The 20,845-nt window shown below is 44.3% G+C and overlaps 1 protein-coding gene across 6 annotated transcripts in view; it reads left to right on the top strand.

The window, feature by feature from the left end:
• Nucleotides 1-418: 418 nt before the first annotated feature.
• The window catches only part of XPA (XPA, DNA damage recognition and repair factor), a 43,210-nt gene continuing 22,783 nt past the window's right edge, over nucleotides 419-20,845 (top strand). The window contains exons 1-5 of one of the 6 annotated variants that reach the window (XM_089652753.1): nucleotides 419-436; nucleotides 4,906-4,974; nucleotides 7,650-7,845; nucleotides 11,922-12,032; nucleotides 19,535-19,640. In XM_089652753.1, the coding sequence (XP_089508879.1) occupies nucleotides 7,698-7,845; nucleotides 11,922-12,032; nucleotides 19,535-19,640 (365 nt within the window). In that variant the 5' untranslated portion in view covers nucleotides 419-436; nucleotides 4,906-4,974; nucleotides 7,650-7,697. Of the gene's footprint in view, nucleotides 437-4,358; nucleotides 4,461-4,485; nucleotides 4,625-4,905; nucleotides 4,975-7,649; nucleotides 7,846-9,805; nucleotides 9,949-11,921; nucleotides 12,033-19,534; nucleotides 19,641-20,845 lie in introns of those variants that run through there. The other 5 variants (XM_089652752.1, XM_089652751.1, XM_089652754.1 and 2 more) reach the window with 5 other exon arrangements.

Genomic DNA, 20,845 nt, shown 5'->3' with positions numbered 1-20,845 from the left:
GGCCGAGCCACAAGCTGCTTGCTGTGGGGGCACCCAACAGGAAGGATGGGCCAGGAGAGCCTGCTGGGGACCTGAGAAGAGGAAGATCTGGGTTGCTCTGTGCAAAACCACTGCACACAGCAGGTAAGTATAGCATGCTTATTTTTAGAAAAAAAAAATGTAAACTGATTCTAAAGGCATTTTTTTAAAATAACAAACATGTCTATACTTACCTGCTGTATGCAGTGGATTTGCACAGAGCAACCCAGATCCTCTTCTTCTTGGGTTCCCCGCAGGCTCTCCTGGCTCCTCCCTCCTGTCTGATACCCCCACCGTAAGCAGCTTGTTATGGGAGCAGCGGCTGCTTTGTGTGTCTATTCACACACAGCCGTGGCTCAGACCCGCCCTCTCTCTCTTCTCATTGGCTCACTTTCTGTGATTGACAGCAATGGCTTAGGTATTGGGGGGGGGGGGGGGCTGGGGAGGATGCTGCACACAGAAGGTTTTTTGCCTGCATGCATAGAATGCACTCCCTCTCTATTCTTGCTCTCTCCTTTCGCTTTCCTCCCTCTCTTTTCGCTCTCCTCTCTCTCCTTTCACTCCCCATCTCTTTCTCTCCTTTTGCCCTCCTTATTCTTGTGTGCGCTCTCCTCCCTGTCCTTCACACTCTTCTCTCTTTTTGTGCTCTCCTCGCTCACTCCCTCTCTGTTCTCTCATGCTTTTGCTCTCTCTCTCTCACTCTCTCTCCCTTCCCTTTCTGCTCTAGCACACTTTCTATGTTTCACACTCTCCTGTCTTCTTGCATTCTTTCTCTCCTCATGCATCCTCTCTGTCTTCTTGTGCTCTCCACTCCTCCTTCTTGAACTCTTTCAATCTTCTTGTGCTCCTTCTCTCCTCACACTTTCCTCTATCTTCTTGTGCTCTCTCTCCCCGTTCCCACTTTCACACTCACTTTCTCTCACATGCTCTCTTTTGCTGTCTGCTCTCTCTTTTCTCGCGTTCTCTCTTCTCATGTTCTTTTCGTGTGCTTTCCTGTCTCTGTTCTCATGCTGTCCTTTCTCTTGCTCACTCTGTCCCCTCCCTCTCTGCTCTTTCAAGCTCTCCTCTCTCTATTCTTGTGCTTTCTTGTCTCTGTTCTCATGCTCTCCTTTCTCTTGCTCTCTCTGTCCCCTCCCTCTCTGCTCTTTCAAGCTCTCATCTCTCTATTCTTGTGCTTTCCTGTCTCTGTTCTCATGATCTCCTTTCTCTTGCTCTCTCTGTCCCCTCCCTCTCTGCTCTTTCAAGCTCTCATCTCTCTATTCTTGTGCTTTCCTGTCTTTGTTCTCATGATCTCCTTTCTCTTACTTTCTCTGTTCCCTCCCTCTCTGCTCTTTCTCGCTCTCCCCTTTCTATTCTTGTGCTTTCCTGTCTCTCTGTTCTCATGATCTCCTATCTCTTACTCTCTCTGTCCCCTCCCTCTCTGTTCTTTCGTGCTCTCCTCTCTCTATTCTTGTGCTTTCCTGTGTCTCTGTTCTCATGATCTCCTTTCTCTTACTCTCTCTGTCCCCTCCCTCTCTGTTCTTTCGCGCTCTCCTCTCTCTATTCTTGTGCTTTCCTGTCTGTTCTCATGATCTCCTTTCTCTTACTCTCTCTGTCCCCTCCCTCTCTGCTCTTTCGCGCTCTCCTCTCTCTATTCTTGTGCTTTCCTGTCTCTGTTCTCATGCTCTCCTTTCTCTTACTCTCTCTGTCCCCTCCCTCTCTGTTTTTTCACGCTCTCCCCTTTCTATTCTTGTGCTTTCCTGTCTCTGTTCTCATGATCTCTTTTCTCTTACTCTCTCTGTCCCCTCCCTCTCTGCTCTTTCAAGCTCTCATCTCTCTATTCTTGTGCTTTCCTGTCTCTGTTCTCATGATCTCCTTTCTCTTACTTTCTCTGTTCCCTCCCTCTCTGCTCTTTCTTGCTCTCCCCTTTCTATTCTTGTGCTTTCCTGTCTCTCTGTTCTCATGATCTCCTATCTCTTACTCTCTCTGTTCCCTCCCTCTCTGTTCTTTCGTGCTCTCCTCTCTCTATTCTTGTGCTTTCCTGTGTCTCTGTTCTCATGATCTCCTTTCTCTTACTCTCTCTGTCCCCTCCCTCTCTGCTCTTTCGCGCTCTCCTCTCTCTATTCTTGTGCTTTCCTGTCTCTGTTCTCATGATCTCCTTTCTCTTACTCTCTCTGTCCCCTCCCTCTCTGCTCTTTCGCGCTCTCCTCTCTCTTCTTGTGCTTTCCTGTCTCTGTTCTCATGCTCTCCTTTCTCTTACTCTCTCTGTCCCCTCCCTGTCTGTTTTTTCACGCTCTCCCCTTTCTATTCTTGTGCTTTCCTGTCTCTGTTCTCATGATCTCCTTTCTCTTGCTCTCTCTGTCCCCTCCCTCTCTCTTTCGCGCTCTCCTCTCTCTATTCTTGTGCTTTCCTGTGTCTCTGTTCTCATGATCTCCTTTCTCTTGCTCTCTCTGTCCCCTCCCTCTCTGCTCTTTGGCGCTCTCCTCTCTCTATTCTTGTGCTTTCCTGTCTCTGTTCTCATGCTCTCCTTTCTCTTACTCTCTCTGTCCCCTCCCTCTCTGCTCTTTTGCGCTCTCCTCTCTCTATTCTTGTGCTTTCCTGTGTCTCTGTTCCAATGCTCTCCTTTCTCTTACTCTCTTTGTCCCCTCCCTCTCTGCTCTTTCGCGCTCTCCTCTCTCTATTCTTGTGCTTTCCTGTGTCTCTGTTCTCATGCTCTCCTTTCTCTTACTCTCTTTGTCCCATCCCTCTCTGCTCTTTTGCGCTCTCCTCTCTCTATTCTTGTGCTTTCCTGTCTCTGTTCTCATGATCTCCTATCTCTTACTCTCTCTGTTCCCTCCCTCTCTGCTCTTTTGCGCTCTCCTCTCTCTATTCTTGTGCTTTCCTGTCTCTGTTCTCATGCTCTCCTTTCTCTTACTCTCTCTGTTCCCTCCCTCTCTGCTCTTTTGCGCTCTCCTCTCTCTATTCTTGTGCTTTCCTGTGTCTCTGTTCTCATGCTCTCCTTTCTCTTACTCTCTTTGTCCCATCCCTCTCTGCTCTTTTGCGCTCTCCTCTCTCTATTCTTGTGCTTTCCTGTCTCTCTGTTCTCATGATCTCCTATCTCTTACTCTCTCTGTTCCCTCCCTCTCTGTTCTTTCGTGCTCTCCTCTCTCTATTCTTGTGCTTTCCTGTGTCTCTGTTCTCATGCTCTCCTTTCTCTTACTCTCTCTGTTCCCTCCCTCTCTGCTCTTTTGCGCTCTCCTCTCTCTATTCTTGTGCTTTCCTGTGTCTCTGTTCTCATGCTCTCCTTTCTCTTACTCTCTCTGTTCCCTCCCTCTCTGCTCTTTTCGCTCTCCTCTCTCTATTCTTGTGCTTTCCTGTGTCTCTGTTCTCATGCTCTCCTTTCTCTTACTCTCTTTGTCCCATCCCTCTCTGCTCTTTTGCGCTCTCCTCTCTCTATTCTTGTGCTTTCCTGTCTCTCTGTTCTCATGATCTCCTATCTCTTACTCTCTCTGTTCCCTCCCTCTCTGTTCTTTTGCGCTCTCCTCTCTCTATTCTTGTGCTTTCCTGTGTCTCTGTTCTCATGATCTCCTTTCTCTTACTCTCTTTGTCCCCTCCCTCTCTGCTCTTTCACACTCTCAATAGTGCTAATTAAGGTTCCATGTACATGATCCTACCCTGACCGCCGGCTGCAGCAAAACGCAAATTGCAGCAAAAACCGCGGCAGAACACAGTAACCGCTGTACAGCGGTCAAACATTCCCATCCCGAACGTGATTCTTCTGCATTCAGGAGAGGGAGGTTTAACCTCACTTAAACACAGAAGCTCCTAAACTCTGCTAAAAGCCTAAATGTACATGGACCCATAGGCTTTTATGGGGTTGAGTTTAGGTGCTTTGGCAAAATAAATGCTAAAAGCTCCTAAACTCGAGTTTAGCAGCTGCTCATGTACATGAATCCCAATACAGCTCATTGACTACCATGGGATTTCACGTCATGTGATTTGGCATCTCACAAGTCGGATCCCAAGTCGCAGCAGTCAAAAAGGAGAAAAAGTTTTGCTTTAACTTTAATGTTTGCTTAGTTATAGTTTTTAAATATGGATTTTTTTTAGTTTGTAGTGGGTGTCAGTAAAAAAATTGTCTATAAATATTTCATGGATGGTCAGCAAAACAGTTGTGAGAGCTGACAAAACTGATTACTGCACGAGGTGACAGCGCTAAAGCACGACCTGGCACATCACTGTCTCCTCTATACTACTGCAATGCCATCCTGGCACCAGGGCGGCTTTAGTTTTCACCTTCCCCGGTCTGCCACCACTAGGGTACAGGGACAACATTTCAGTATCCACTGCTGCGGCTTTACACACCGGAAGCAGGCGAGATGCCATTGTAGAATTGGGCGGAAACGAGTGGGTCCTGTAGCACGGAAGTGAACGAGATCACAACATCCGGAAGGTGGTTGTGTAAGAAGGTGCAGGAGAGCCGGGTATGTTGTATAATGATTACACTGCACGGGGCTCCTGGTTGTGTCTTGGGCAGCAAAGTGTCTGCTGTCCTCTCCCTGCACATGGTAGTGTCAGGGCTGATTGTATGGAGGATGATCGGTGGGGAGGGATGAAGGCTGGTGTTATCTTGGGTGGCACTGACAGGGTATGACTGCTTTTGCTCTTCCATTATATCTGATATTGTTATTGATGAGACTGAGAACAGTCATCGAAGCCATATACAATTGAAGAGAATCGGTTTGCTGTGATGGCTTCTCTTCTCTCTTCTTTTGGTAGTATGCAGTAGATCAATAAAAACTGGTGTTTTATATTATGCAATATATATATATAATTTATTTTACTTTTCTATTATTGTTTGCACTATGTTCTTAATAAAGCTGTCACCTTATAACAATAATTTGCATTATTTGTTTTGTTTTTTTTCAGCAAAGGGAACCTGTCAAGATGCAAATATAGAAGCTGCTACTGGTGGCTTTTAACCCTTTCATGAGCAGGGTAAAACAAACCTTAATGCCCAGACCCAATGTAACTTTGAAATGAGTTAGTAAAACCATACATCAGGGCTCAACAAATCCCGGGCGCTATTTCGCCACAGCGACCAGAAATCGCATCCCGCCAGCCCATCCATCGCTGCCACCAGGTGCAAGCAACACTGAGCTCCTCATCTTCTCTCCTCCATTGGCCATGTATTACATGCCTACCTTGTGTGGGGGAGTGACAATTGGGCAGCCTCTCCCCGTACTCCATTGGCTGGAGCTTCCTGCCCCTTTTTGACCCTCTCCCAGTAAGAATGAGAGCTGGGGACTGCGGCCTCTCCAATTGGCTAGCTGGGAACAGCACACAGAGGAGCTGACAATGAGCCCCCGCTCTGCCCAATGGCCAAGAGTAACCTGGCTGAGCCCTGCAGGGAGGGAAGTCGGAGGTGGGGCCTGGGAGCTGGCCGAACTCTACTCCCCAAGTGAGAGGAGACACCCAAGGCATCTGCCTTCCTTTGGTCTCTGCCTCCTCACCCCCCCCCCCTTCCACCATGCACACATTGAAGGGGAGGAAAGTAGCCCTAGAGCCGCAGCCGCTGCACCACCCAGCTCAGCCTACCAACTCCAGGTCTGAGCTTCACTTACTGGCTTGCAGTCCCACCAGTAAGGGAATCTATGGGCAGGGGCACTGATATAAGGTGGACATTCTGATCTAATATTATTATTATATTATTATTATACAGTATTTATAAAGCGCCAATAGTTCGCTCAGCGCTGTACATTACAAAGGGAGACAGAACATGTGACAGAACAATACCAATACAATGCAAAACATGAGGGGATCAAGGGCCCTGCTCTTTCGAGCTTACAATCTAGGAGGGAGGGGGTGGTTACTAATAGAGGTCTCTTAGGGGAGAGGCACCGATTCAAGAGGACTGTGAGCTAATGGAGGTCTTTGGGGGGACTGCTGCTGATCAGAAGTCAGGACCCCTATTAGTTCAGAGTCCCTCTATATCAGCACCCCCATAGAGACCTCCAATTATATTATTCACCTTATATGCCCCCCCCCTTACAGACCCCCATTATATCAGAGTTCCTTTATATTAGCACCCCCTTTAGTGACCCCCACCCCCCATCGTATCAGAGTTCTTTTATATTAGCTCCCCCCATTATATTACAGTCCCCTTTTATCAACAACCCCCTTTAGAGATCAATGGTTGGTCGCTGAAAACAAATCCCTGCCAGTCCAAAAAAACTGTCTTCTAGATTCAAAGCAAATTTGTCAAGCCCTGCCATACTTATCATCACAATTATTTAATGTATCCAGGCAAATTATACCTTATTTTTTTCAGGACAAATTGGATATCTTCTGTTTTTTGTTTTTTGTTTATGTTATCAAAGAAAAACGGGACAAAATAGTAAATCTTTTTTTTTTAAATGTAGTTGTATATTTCTTGCTATTACCATAACTTACCACCAAATAAATGTTGTACCCACAGTAGGGCTCAGAAACAATAGTGTACATTTTTTTTCTTTATCCTACCTGAAACATACTTACACCAATAATATTGTATGAAAAAAATGCAGTGTTTTTAAAAAAAAATCCTACGTAAAATATACCGACCCTGACCTTTTACCCTGGTCTTGACCATTGACGTTTATCTTGAGCCTAACACTAACCATGACACTGCCCTAGATCATACCCTGGTCTACTATGTTATTCTTTTTAATAAAAAAAAAAACATTTTTAACCTTTCTCCCCTGGCAAGAAGAAAAAGATACAAGGTACCATTCTCTCCATGCAGAAGAGAGAAAAAAACAAGAGTGGGCTGCATAGTGACTGATCACTGTGATAGCCAATCAGAGGCTATTACAGTAATCAGTCAATTGGGAACTTGGATTAGTCCTAGTTCCCTATTAATACAAGACCCAGGGCTTTTTGTGAGAGTCGAGTCTTTGTGCTGGGAGCACTGTGCAGAGCGTTCCTAGCACAAACCCAAGAACACATATATGTGGCGCCCAGCTTTAATGCCCACCTTCTGGATGCTGCAAATATGTGTTACCACGTCATCAAGGGGTTTAAGGCCAAAACCCTCTTAAAGCTTAACTGTAATCTACTTATGTTTTGCTTTTTGCTTTCATTACATACCTTTTTCAAATGCAGTAATATTATCACTGGGTCTCTGTACTTCCCTATGCAGTGCAGGCAAATACTGGCTGGTGGCCTAGGGGCTAGCACGTTGCTGTATGTAGCCTTCCTAAAACATCACATTATCCAGCCTCAGTCAGTACCCCTCTAAAGAGCGCTCAGCTCTGAAGCAAACAGTGGGCTGGCCCTTTGGCGGAATTATGGATATATTAAAATACCTTGATGGTTGGGTGTCAGTCTGTAAGAGTGGGTGTTCCTAGGCAAGTTACATTTGCAGGCAGACTGCCCTAGGTAAAGCCCTCTTGTGATACAGAGCCTCCATGATTGAAAGGACTGAAACCTAGTTATTGAAAGTGGCAGGCCAAGGCCAGTAAGACTATGAAGGAAAGGGCTAGATGTCCTCTAGCCAGCAAATGTGACAGGCTGTATCAGGCTTGTTGCGTCTTCTAATGCACACTGTGAGAAGCTCACAGACTCTCAAAGCTAATTTTGGCCAGAGAGATATTTATTTGCCGTCTGTTGTGAGTAACTGTCTTTTGTTGCAGGTTCACTGGTGTCCTGTCTAAAACTGACCTGATTATAACCAAGCAGAGATGGATTCTTCGCCAGTAGCGGAACCTCATCAGGAGGAAGAGAAGATATTACCAGCTGCTGTCCGAGCTAAGATAGAGCGAAATAGACAAAGAGCACTGATGTTAAGACAAGCACGGCTTGCAAGTAGACCATACCCAACTGGTGAAGGTGATTACAACATGACAGTAATGCTTAGGTACTCTCACATCATAACATAACTGTTTAGCCCCTTATCATATAGGGTGGGCTCTATTTAGATCAGCAGGGGATCTGTTCACTAATCCCCTGCTGATCAGAGCATAGTGGGCGGATGACAGGTCCATGGCCACTCAGTGTATGCATAGTGGACACAGACTGACTGCCCTCTGATCTGATTCGCCTAGATGGAGGAGGACAGATCCCCTTCGTTTCTTTTTTTTTTTTTTTTGGTGGAATAGATTGGAGGTAGGCGGGTGTAAATGGATATAAGTCTGTTTACACCCGCTGGTCCATAGGGGTGAATGGAAGGTCTGATCAGGTAGACCTGATCTGCCCCTTTGTGTGAAAGGGGCCTTACTTGCCATAACTTTGTCTTCAAAGAGACACCTGTAGATTCAGAATAGGTTTAAAAATGACAAAGCACTTTGAAGGGTCACTTAAACTGGAAAGTAATGTATGGCAGATAGTAAACAGTTAAACGACAAAATCGTTTCTTGTATGTCCCAGAAACTCTGATAAGCTTATCTATGTGTTTCACTTTCCAGTCCTACACACTTGATGTCCCCATTGCTGGGGGTAAACTGTTCTTGATGAATTGTTAACTTAAGTTATGGAGAGTGGAAATGGAGTGAGAACACATCAAGCTGGCTGGGGACACCCCAGTATCACAGATGAAAATGGAATCTAGAGGGTAAATAAATAAGGTGTAATGCTTTCCTTATTTCTCACACCACCCGCAAACCACGACACTCTCCTCCCTGACGTTCCAGGCTGTGGGCAGGCCCTCCATGTCCTTATGTACAGCACAGAACTATATGCTCTGAACTGTACTTGACATCAGAATGTGATGTCCTGGAGGTCTTCGAGACAAGGTAATTGGGGGAACCAGTTGCATATATGGAAGGATACTTAAAGCAGTTGTAGAGTCATTGTTTTATTTAAAATAAAAAAGAGGTTTATTCTTTTCTGCTCTGTGCTATTTTTCACCCAAATAGAGCTGTCTTTTGGTGATATTTGTATATAAAATGCATGTAAACAAAAAAAGACAGAAATAACTATTATTTACTATCTGCTATAAAACATATTAAAAAAATTGTAAAAAAATCAAATTTCTTCATAAATTTAGGCCAAAATGTATTCTGCTACATGTCTTTGGTAAAAAAAATCCCAGTAGGTGTTTATTAATTGGTTTGCATGACAGTTATAGCAATTACAAACTATGGTGTATATATGCTGGAATTTTTACTTATTTTTTTAATACTAGTGATGGAAGCAATAGGCGACTTAAAGTGGGAATGTGATAGTGTGGCGGGCAATCTGACACTAAATGACACTTTGTGGGAACTGACATCACCAGTGACACTAATACAGTGATCAGTGCTAATATACCTTGACACTATAATAACGACACTGGCTGGGAAGGGGTTAACATTTAGGGGTAATCAAGGGGTTAACTATGTGCCTAACAAGTGCTAATGTGTTAACTGTGTGGTGTTTTCACTAAGCAGTGTGCTGGTTTTCATTCACTTTGCAGGGAGACAAAACAGGGCACTTTGCTGCTGTCTAGAGATCTCTGTGTTGTTTACCAACACAGAGGTCTCTCCTTTCATTCGCTGCGCTGATCAGCTGGCCCCGGCCACAAATCATTGATCGAGACCTGGTGATCGGCACGTGCTGGAGCAAATGACAGCACTGCTGGGGCGGCGGTGCACACGTTCCCTACCTGGAACAGCCGAATCACAAAAGTAAACCTAAATGTAAAAAAAAAAAAAGAACAAAACAAAAAAACCTGTCCAGCAGCTGAAACTGCATGTCCCAGGCATCAGGCAATAGGATTTGTGCATCCCTGACCATAGTACCATGCAGTTTGTAAATGTAGCCCCTGAATAACTTTTTGTGTGTTCCACAGACAACAATCCATTTAAATGAATGGGCTGTCAAAACAAGAACAGGAGAAGAGGGTGGATAATTTCAAGCAAAGGAAGTGAAGAATGAACAAAACAGGGATGTCATAGAACTAAAAATCCCAGCAAGCCTATCCATTGACAGGTGACACCCCTGAGACAAGCACAGGTGCAGTGTGCAAACTTTTTCCTGCTGCATATCCCTGCACTGTTCCCACTGTAGCCTCACCCTCCGCGATCCGTTACCATGGCACTGTAGTCATCTGCCTTTTGCGCATGTGCTTATTGATGCCCTTACAATAAAGATATTGTGATGCAGCGAGGCGCAGGAGCTGAGTGGGAGCCAAAGGAGCAGAGCTAAACTATTAACTCCACAGCTGCTGGGCAATTTCCACACAATGGAGTGAGCGGGAGCCGAATGGCACACACATCAACTAACGCCACAGCTGCCGGGTAGGGAGCCCAGGGGCCGAAAACAATACCCTTCACACCTATTGCATAACCAACGGTGCTATCATCATCACAGGAAGAAGGATGTTTCATCTGATCCTCTCCTATTGTAGCACCATAAGTCAGATCACAAAAGTAAACCATGTTGCTTGCCCACAGCAGGGCTAAATGTGAAAAACAAAACACCTGCCCGTGCCTGAAACTGTATGTCCCAGGCGTCGGGCGATAGGATTTGCACATCCTTGCCTCCTCTTTTGTGTGTGCCCCCATAGCAAGCTGTGCCATATGTGTGCACGCATAGTGCAGCTTGGCCCTGCTCCCTCCTCAACTTTTGACTTTAGAACCAATTTAACTAGCATTCAGCCCCTGCAGTGTGTGGGAGGGCAGTGCAAAGGAAATGCTTGTGTAATTCTCAGAGTTGGGATTTAATTATATCAGTTTTCTATGATTAGAAATGTATGGAAAGTCTTTACTGTTTTATAACACCGCAATTCTCTTCTCCATCTACACCTCCTCCCTTGGCCAACTCATACACTCTCACGGCTTCAACTACCACCTCTATGCCGACGACACACAAATCTATCTCTCAACCCCCCACCTCACCCCCTCGGTCTCCGACCGAATCACACACCTACTGAGCGACATATCTGACTGGATGTCGCTCCGCTTCCTTAAACTGAATCTCTCCAAAACCGAGTTTCTTGTCTTCCCCCCAGCCCGGACACCACCCCCCATTGACTTCTCCGTCACATCCAACAACGCCACCATCAAACCCGCCCCGCAGGCCAGAGTACTTGGTGTCATTCTGGACTCCAACCTATCCTTCCAGCCCCAAGTCCAATCTTTAACAAACTCGTGCAGACTCCACCTCCGCAACATTGCCAAAATACGCACGTTCCTAACCCCAGAAACCACTAAACAGCTCATCCACCCCCTCATCATATCACGACTCAACTACTGCAACTCCCTCCTCACTGGCCTGCCTGGCCGCTGGCTATCCCCACTTCAGTCGATCCTGAATACGGCTGCCAGACTCATTCACCTTTCCAACCACTCCATCTCCGCCGCCCCCCTCTGCCAATCCCTCCACTGGCTTCTGATTGCGCAACGGATCAAATTCAAAATCCTAACACTGACGTACAAAGCTGTCCACCATACTGCCCCGTACTACATCACTGACCTAATATCCAAGTACCGCCCAGCACGCACACTCCACTCCTCACAAGACCTCCTCTCTAGTTCCCTGGTCTCCTCCTCCCATGCCCGCCTCCAGGACTTCTCCAGGGTGTCACCCATCCTCTGGAACTCCCTGCCCCAACCCATCAGATTATCACCTACTCTCCTTTCCTTTAGGCGCACCCTGAAAACCCATCTCTTCAGGGAAGCCTACCCCACCCCCTGCTAACCTGCCGACCTCCTCCACTCTTCCTACCACTCCATCCCCCACAGCTATCTCCTCCTGTACCACTATCCCCTCCCTCCTAGATTGTAAGCTCGAAAGAGCAGGGCCCTCGATCCCCTCATGTTTTGCATTGTATTGGTATTGTTCTGTCACATGTTCTGTCCCCCTTTGTAATGTACAGCGCTGAGCGAACCATTGGCGCTTTATAAATACTGTATAATAATAATAATAATAATTAGACTATCTGCTATTGACACATAAAAATCACCACTAAAATGTTTGTTACATAGGAATGTCAACTGTGAAACCACCTCCAAGGATTGTTGATTCTGGAGGAGGATTCTTCATAGAAGAGGAGCAAACAGAAGAAAAGCCTGTAGAAAATGTGGTTCATCAGCCAGGTAAAAACTTCCATTTACTGTCTGACATATGGCTGAATTTAAAAGTTGATGGTCACATGGAGAAGACTCAATGCTGGAAAAGGTGGAAAGTTAATTAAGAAGTGATAATCAAGGTGCTGGGGTTGATAGACATTACAAAGCTATTATTAACAACCTGAAGACTTAGAGCAGTGTTTCTCAACCTTTTTTAAAGTCAAGGCACCCTTTAAAGTTATGAACAGTCTTGAGGCACCCTTTAAAATTATGGACAGTCTCAAGGCACCCCTTAAAATTATGGACAGTCTCAAGGCACCCCTTAAAATTATGGACAGTCTCAAGGCACCCCTTAAAATTATGGACAGTCTCAAGGCACCCCTTAAAATTATGGACAGTCTCAAGGCACCCCTCAAAATTATGGACAGTCTCAAGGGAACCCTTAAAATTATGGACAGTCTCAAGGCACCCCGTTCTAAAATGTAAAAAAAATTCTAAAAGTTTTACCTACTGCAGTAACACGCACACATGTAGGACACCAAGTGTTAGAGGGAATTTATTCTTCCATTGCAAATACACTTTTGCACACTAGTATTGAATAGTATTCCAATGTTTCTCTTCTCCCTCAATTTCTCTCTATCACGCAGCTAATTTGCCCCCATTACTGACAGAGAGGAGCAAGGGACGGTCAAACAAGGATGGCATGCAGGCGATCAACATTCTTCATATCAACTGATGGTGTCATTGGTTGTTAGGATGCTGGTGGCTAGAATGTTGTAATGGTGCAGAAAGAAAACCCGTGGCTTTGTGTAACTAAAAGGCAGGCTTGATCCATCTGCTGGTTTGTATACAGTTTTTGGACAATGTTTAGGCAGTTTGTCAAGGCACCCCTGAAGAAATGTCAAGGTACCCCAGGGTGCCCGGGCACCGTGGTTGAGAAAGGCTGACTTAGAGAATGTTCTGACAGACTTGATTTGTCAAAATCCATGCATTCATGAAGAGTTGGACCACTTAAAATAGCCAACACAACTAAGCATTCTTGTGGAGATCTCTTATTAAAGCTGTAAGAGATTAATACATTTTCAGTGACAACTCAGGTGTTTACTTCAGTTCTGAAGAAGTAAAAAATTAATTATCAATGATGACTTTGAGGAACTTTTTACTTTTTGATTTCCTGCAGTTTTACAAATCAGCATAGCAAAGTGACAGCAAGTTAAAAACAGTGTTACTGTCCTTCCATGTTACTGGCTTTCCTTCAGTCATGGAGCTCTTTCTCTCCAGTCTGGTTGATCAGACAGAAATAACATACTTCAGGCTCTACCTGTATTATGAATGGGCCGTAATATGCAAACCTTGGTGTTAATTAACAATGCGCAGTGGAGAGAAAGCCATATGCACTCTGCTCTATAAATAGGTTTGTAAATATTTTTTCAAATTCTAATACTATAACTATCTGAATTTATCTTGACATCACTCTCCTGTAATTCTTTGAAGAGAAGAGCTCAGTCTGCTGCATGCAAACATGGTGACAAGGTATATTTTAGCAGAAACACAGATCAAATAAGTAGCTACATCATTCTGCTTCTGCTTCTTCACTGTCCAGTGATGGGCTGAGAGCAGGGGTAATCTAGCTATCTATCTTAAAATGGCTGTAAACCTCAGATGTGAAATATAAACAAAACATATCCCTCTTTACTGTGTGCTTTTTTCAATTAAGAGCGCTAAGTGTCATTTCTGTCCACTGTTTCATTCCTCTGAAATCAGCTGTTTCATTCCTCTGAAATCAGCGTGAATCACGTCTGACAAGTTTTCCTGACAAATTTTCTAAATTGGTGAGAGGGGAGGAACCTCCAGCAGATTGACAGTCTCAGCTCTGTTGCTGTGAGCTGTGATGAGGGGGTGTGTCCCTTCCCTCCAATCAGCTCCCAGAGCTCTCCTCACTGAGCTCTGTAGAGTGTAATTTCAGTTCTCCGCCCCCTGTTTTCTGAACTGTCAAACAAGCTTAAAGGATAAGTTCACCTTTTAGAAAAAAATAATAAATGAACATTTTTTTGCAGGTAAAAAAAATGTGAATTTATTATTTTTGTCTGCAAGAGCCTGGAAAGCATTGCACCAACGATCAGTAGATTGCTAATGCCGTGCAGGTCTCCTGCAGATCTGTCAGTTTATCTGCTTGCTTGTATAGGATGTACAGGATGTACGAGCAAGCAAATATACTGACAGGAAGAATGAATTAACTAGCACGAAGCTCCACAGTGTTGTGGTAGTTCATTGAGGACTACATGCTGACAGTTGCTAAGGCTGCCAGGACTTGTAGTCTCTCATTCACAGATGACTGTAAATGAGTGATGTGGCCGTGTGGGCGGAGCCCCACATGGCCACATTTTTTAAAAATCTGACAGCTAGGGGAAAAGAGCCCCCGCTAGCTGTCAAAGCAGGGATGGGGGGGGAGCGGGGGCTTGTCTGAATGTAACATGTTACATGTTATGAAAGGTGAACTTATCCTTTAATAAATTCTGGACTTTGAACGGATGTTAAGAAGAGAAGACTGCAGATAGGTAAAACTTACTGTATATAGGAGGATTTGTTTCATCTCTGTGTATCACCTGAAGCTAGTCATTTACAGTGCCTTGAAAAAGTATTCATACCCCTTGAAATTTTCCACATTTTGTCATGTTGCAACCAAAAACGTAAATGTATTTTTATCAGGATTTTATGATCTAGACCAGCAATGGGCAAACTACGGCCCGCGGGCCGTATACGGCCCGGCGGACCTTTTAATCCGGCCCGCGGAGCTAGGCTCCTCTCACAGTCCGCCCTGAAGACCGGTGTAGCATGAAAATCTGTCTCCTATGAGGATCTGTCCCCCTCGACGTATCTGCGCATGTGCAGGAGATCGCCGATCGGCTGGTAATGCCTTAAACTGGCACATGCGCAGATACGTCGAGGGGGACAGATCCTCATAGGAGACAGATTTTCATGCTACACCGGAACGGCGTGGGAACACGGCGAGAGGAACGCGCGGAGCAAAGGTAAGTGAATTGACACAGGGGGGACTTGGGGACTTAATATGGGGGATGAATTACTATATGGGGGATGAATTAATATGGGGAATGAATTAGTATATGGGGGATGAATTACTATAGGGGGGATGAATTACTATATGGGGGATGAATTACTATATGGGGAATGAATTAGTATATGGGGGATGAATTACTATATGGGGGATTAATTACTATAGGGGGGATGAATTACTATAGGGGGGATGAATTACTATAGGGGGAATGAATTAGTATATGGGGGATGAATTACTATAGGGGGGATGAATTACTATATGGGGGATGAATTACTATAGGGGGGATGAATTACTATATGGGGGATGAATTAATATGGGGAATGAATTACTATATGGGGGATGAATTACTATATGGGGGATGAATTACTATATGGGGGATGAATTACTATATGGGGGATGAATTAATATGGGGAATGAATTACTATATGGGGGATGAATTACTATATGGGGGATGAATTAATATGGGGAATGAATTACTATATGGGGGATGAATTACTATAGGGGGGATGAATTACTATATGGGGGATGAATTACTATAGGGGGGATGAATTACTATATGGGGGATGAATTACTATATGGGGGATGAATTACTATATGGGGGATGAATTACTATGGGGGATGAATTACTATGGGGGATGAATTACTACATGGGGGATGAATTACTATGGAGGATGAATTACTATGGAGGATGAATTACTATGGGGGATGAATTACTATATGGGGGATGAATTACTATAGGGGGGATGAATTACTATGGGGGATGAATTACTATGGGGGATGAATTACTATATGGGGGATTAATTACTATGCTTACTATGGGGGAATATTACTATACTTACTATGGATGACACATACACATAATTCATCTACTCTTGGTCCGGCCCCCGGGTCCAATATATGAACCCATTGCGGCCCTCAAGTCAAAAAGTTTGCCCACCCCTGATCTAGACCAACACAAAGTGGCACATAATTGTGAAAGAAAAATTCCTTGGCCTTCATGCTGCTGTTTGTTCAATAATGTTCACTAACAAACCTCTGAAGGCTTCACAGAACAGCTGTATTTATACTGAGATTAAATTACACACAGGTGGACTCTATTTGCTCATTAGATCACTTCTGAAGGCATTTGGTTCCACTAGATTTTAGTTAGGGGTATCAGAGTAAAGGGGGCTGAATACAAATGCATGCTATACTTTTCAAATATTTATTTGTAATACATTTTGAAAATCGTTTATCATTTTCCTTCCACTTCACAATTATGTGCCACTTTGTGTTGGTCTATCACATAAAATCCAAATAAAATACATTTACGTTTTTGCTTGTAACATGACAAAATGTGGAAAATTTCAAGGGTAATGAATACGTTTGCAAGGCACTGTATATCCTCAGCATGCTGCCTTTACTGGAAAAAGAAAAAGAGAGGAAGGCGCCTCTAAGTGTAGTATTAACAATTTATTAGTAGACAATGGAAAATTTGCACTTAAAAGATAAACGGTTAAAAGACTCATCGTGTGGTAATTGGATCCAGGTGGGACATCCAGCCGTCCAGCAGCAAGCTATGTCTATAGGATCAGATAGTAGAGTCCAGGATGTGCCTGTGCATCAAAAATGAAGCTTGGAGAGCAGAGTCAGATGTAGCAGGTGAAAGGGGTGGTAATGCATTTCGGAGCATGCTCAATAGGCTCCTTCTTCAGGCCTTCTCCAGCTTTGTGAGCGTCAACTATTTTCAGTTTCAGTTTTCTAGACAACTGCTTAGAAGAACCCATGGTGCTGATTGTTGGGGCAAGGTCAGATGAGTCTGGGCATTTAAAACCTTTGAGATTGACATCACCTGGTCTTCCCAGACGATGATTGAAAACAATCCATGACACTGGCAGGTCTCAGCTTGGCAAAGGGGGCAGTGCATGCTATAAATTCTGCAGGGTGCCCAAACTTTTGCAGACGCCATTTTTTGTTTTCTTTTATTTTGAAAGTGTAAATGATGGAAATAAAATCTAACTTTTGTTGACATATTATAAGAATGTCTAATCTGTAATTTGATGCCTTTTGGAGATTTTTCCATCTTTCCTTGGCTTCTTTATGCACATTAATACAAATTTTTAGCTGGGGTGCCCAAACTTTCGATCCCTACTGTATATATAAATACAGAGAGCAATAACAAAACAGGGAGATAACAGAAAGAAAGTTAGAGAGGTAGAATACTTGCCGTCAGCCTTGATTTAAGCAGCTTCAAGGGTCCTGAGCAAAAGGGTGCCTTTCTCCCAAAGTTGGTTTCTGGTGTTAAAAGGGAGATCTCTTCATCTTACTGCTCCAAGCATAACAGCCTTTTTCTAGGAACTCAGAAGGGTGTCTCCTTAAAGCAGAGAACCAATCGCCTCATTTGGGGAGGGGTGTTTTAGGTGGGGAACTCAGGCTATATCCAAATCCCTCACAAGTTATACCATGGTCAATAACCTTCCCTAGGTACATGTAGCAGCCTAGCCACTAGTAGATTAATATGCAGAATGATATCCTGAACGTCCAGACATCAAATATGCCATGCCTTACTATTTCAGCTAAAACTATATGGCTTTCTGCTCTCCTGTAGACTTTAACTAGGGGTGTAAGATATCAGGTGACTCGCATTAAACTAAGCTATCCGAATATATGCTTTCTTTCAGTGTAATTATTTCCTGTCTTAAGATATGAAATTATATAGAAAAGTGGGTTTTAAATAGGATGTCTGTTTTACTGTTATCTCGGAATGTCTTTCATGTTCAGTGAAGGGCTGGTTTATAGTTTTACGATCACCTCCAAGCAAGAGTCTCACAGACATACTGGGCCCAGGCTAATTGGGGTTTATAACCATGAAGCTATCCCGCTGTGCCTGATGGCTTTTGACCTCAGCATAAACACAGACCACATTCCTGAGGGAGGGGGATTGGAGGGAGAGAGAATGATACAAGATGGAGGACCTGTAGCAAGATGGATGACTGCGTCCAACTCTGTACATACGATTGCTGCATTGTTAACCTAATGCTCCCTAACCATAAAAGTGCACAAGGCCAACCTGAAACATACACCAAAAAAGAAAGGATGGTCCTGGTAATAACCACTATAGCATAAAGAAAGAACTGACACTAACTTATGGCCGGGCCACGCCCCCCGAGGGCTCCCACCCTCTGCTGTCACATGCTGGACAGCACACACTAGCTGTAGCTGATTGAGCCATCTTGGGTGTGTCACACAGCTCATCCCAAGAGGTAGACAGAGGCGGTACCACTCACAGCCTAACGCTACTATGCAGCAGCTCTCCCCCACAATGGACTAAGATTTGTTTATCCACATAAGGATTCAGATCGATGTCCAGAGCATTGCGTACATCGGCATATACAGCCTTGCATTTGCTGGTGAGCGTTTTCCTTCCTACTTACATGCATACTTTTCACACCCAGCAGCGGCACTGTAGAAACTGGGCTATCCCCACAGACTCCCTTTGAGTGTGATTGGCTGGTGTACATTGAAATTACATCTACCGCACGTTCAGCACAAGTCTGTGTGAGCCTGTATGATTTACCTATGGGACTGCAAAATGCAGGGTCTCTAGTATGAGTGATCCATAGGACTGCATAATGCTGGGTTATTAGTTCTAGATGGATTTTTTTGCATCTGTACCAGATACACATATGCAGCTGGACTTTGTTACAATACGTACTGACATCTTTTAGTTCACTGGATGTATCAATGTACCCCCCCCCCACTGTGTGCATTGTGAAGGGACTTTCTCCATACTGTTCATACATTAGGACTGTGATCAAGGGCGGACTGACAACTCATGGGGCCCCCGGGCAATAGGGGATCATGGGACCCCTGTGTCCTTGCCCAAACTCAAAAAAGCCTATGAAAAAGGTACCAGGGGCATCTCAAGGGGCCCCCTACTGACCCCGTGCCCTCAGGCAGTGCCCGCGTTTCCAAATGGTCAGTCTGCCCCTGACTGTGATACAGGTTCATATGCTGCATGAGCCATTGAGTCAAGTTCACTGACTATAGATACATGAGTGTTGTGTTTACTAATATTCTGCAGGTAGACCCGGTGTAGGCAAACTTTTCCATACCCATTGTGGATTACACTACATAATTTATCACCACTTCTGGGTCTTGGGCACATATTGACAACCTTTTTTTCTCCAGGGGGTGGGAGTCCACAGCTTTTTTAGGTTGGGGGGGAGGTTTGGGGGTTAGGGATTTTGGGCTGCCATTTTCATACTTTTTTATGCTATGTTGAATGTTTGATAATAAAGAGTTTTTCTGCAGCAGCTATAAGTTGGTGTCCGTAACCTATTTTCTTTCTTTTCATTTTGATGAGCCTGAAATGTAACTTCATTTGATTTTGAAAGGTTGTCCTATGCTTGTTAAACGTAAATAAATTTATCATCACCAAACCAGAAAAATGTATTACCTACTCTCATTGTAGGTCCTGTACTGGAATTCGATTATTTAATTTGTGAGGAATGTGGCAAAGATTTTATGGATTCATACTTAAGCAATCACTTTGAATTGGCTGTATGTGATGCATGCAGGTAATTTCTCTGATTTTTAATCTTAATATATTGATTTTCAGGATTTTTCTTCTGAAAGGTGAAATTAAACATAGTTCTGGCACGTGAAGCTGCGACTTTCTAGATAATTTTCTGTCTTAATTTTTGTAAAGTCATAATTTTTGTAAAGCTGACACAAAGCTCATTGTAAACTGTACATAAAATGAATAAATATGTGGAGATCACCTTCAGTGAACAATGCAAGTCGGTACACTCAGTAGATCCAGAGATATAGGCATGTTAAATCACATATATAGCTTGATATCTTAATCATACAGGACACAAAAATTGATTTGTAGACCATGGGCCGCTACCTTCTGATGACTGGACAATGACAACAGCTTTGCTGGGAACTGCCCCCCAATGTACCTCTATAACCCCATCCACACCATAAGGCTCAATATTTTTGCTAGTGTCCTTAGGTGATGGACTTCTGTTGGAGAAGATTGTTTTCTATTTACACTGGGGTTTTTTTGTTGTTTTTTTAACTGACATTTCTATGAAGACCTGACTGTTTATTGCCTTATGGCTCATTAGCAGCTTGATCAAATTGCTGGATTTGTCTTGGGAACCAGACCCCACAAAAGTGAGGCTGGCCTGTAATGTTTGCTTTGGGCACTGGATCAACACTCACCTCAGTATGTGGTGCATTGCGTGAGTTAGCCGCCGGATGCTATAGTTCCAGAGCCATGGTCAATTCCTATGCCACCCAGTCCCTGAAGACTCCTTTGGGGATATGCCCACTGTGAATAGGTTCCTGTACGAGAACAGGTTGCCCTGTTCCCAGTGGTGTATTTAGAATTTGTGCTGCCTTAGGCAACACAAAAATTTTGCCCCCGCCCCACAATGAGAGAGCGAGAGAGTTCAATAAGTGTGTGTATGTATATATGATTTTCTCTCTCTCCCTTTCTTTCTCCTCTCTCTCTCTCTCTTCCCTCTCTCTCTCTCTCTCTCTCTCTCTCTCTCTTCTCTCTCTCTCTCTCTCTCTCTCTCTCTCTCTCTCTCTCTTCCCTCCCTCCCTCTCTCTTCCCTCCCCCTCTCTCTCTCTTCCCTCCCTCTCTCTCTCTTCCCTCCCTCTCTCTTTCTCCCCCTCTCTCTTCCCTCCCTCTCTCTCTTCCCTACCTCCCTCCCTCTCTCTCTTCCCTTCCCCCCTCTCTCTCTTCCTCTCTTGCTTCCCTCCCTTTCTC

The sequence above is a fragment of the Staurois parvus genome, unplaced genomic scaffold (genome assembly GCF_062004578.1).
Source record: "Staurois parvus isolate SC_StPar_1 unplaced genomic scaffold, SC_StPar_1.0 ptg000692l, whole genome shotgun sequence".
NCBI classification, from domain to species: domain Eukaryota; kingdom Metazoa; phylum Chordata; class Amphibia; order Anura; family Ranidae; genus Staurois; species Staurois parvus.
Note: the sequence above shows the minus strand (reverse complement) of the source record. Positions and strands in the feature narration are given on the sequence as shown.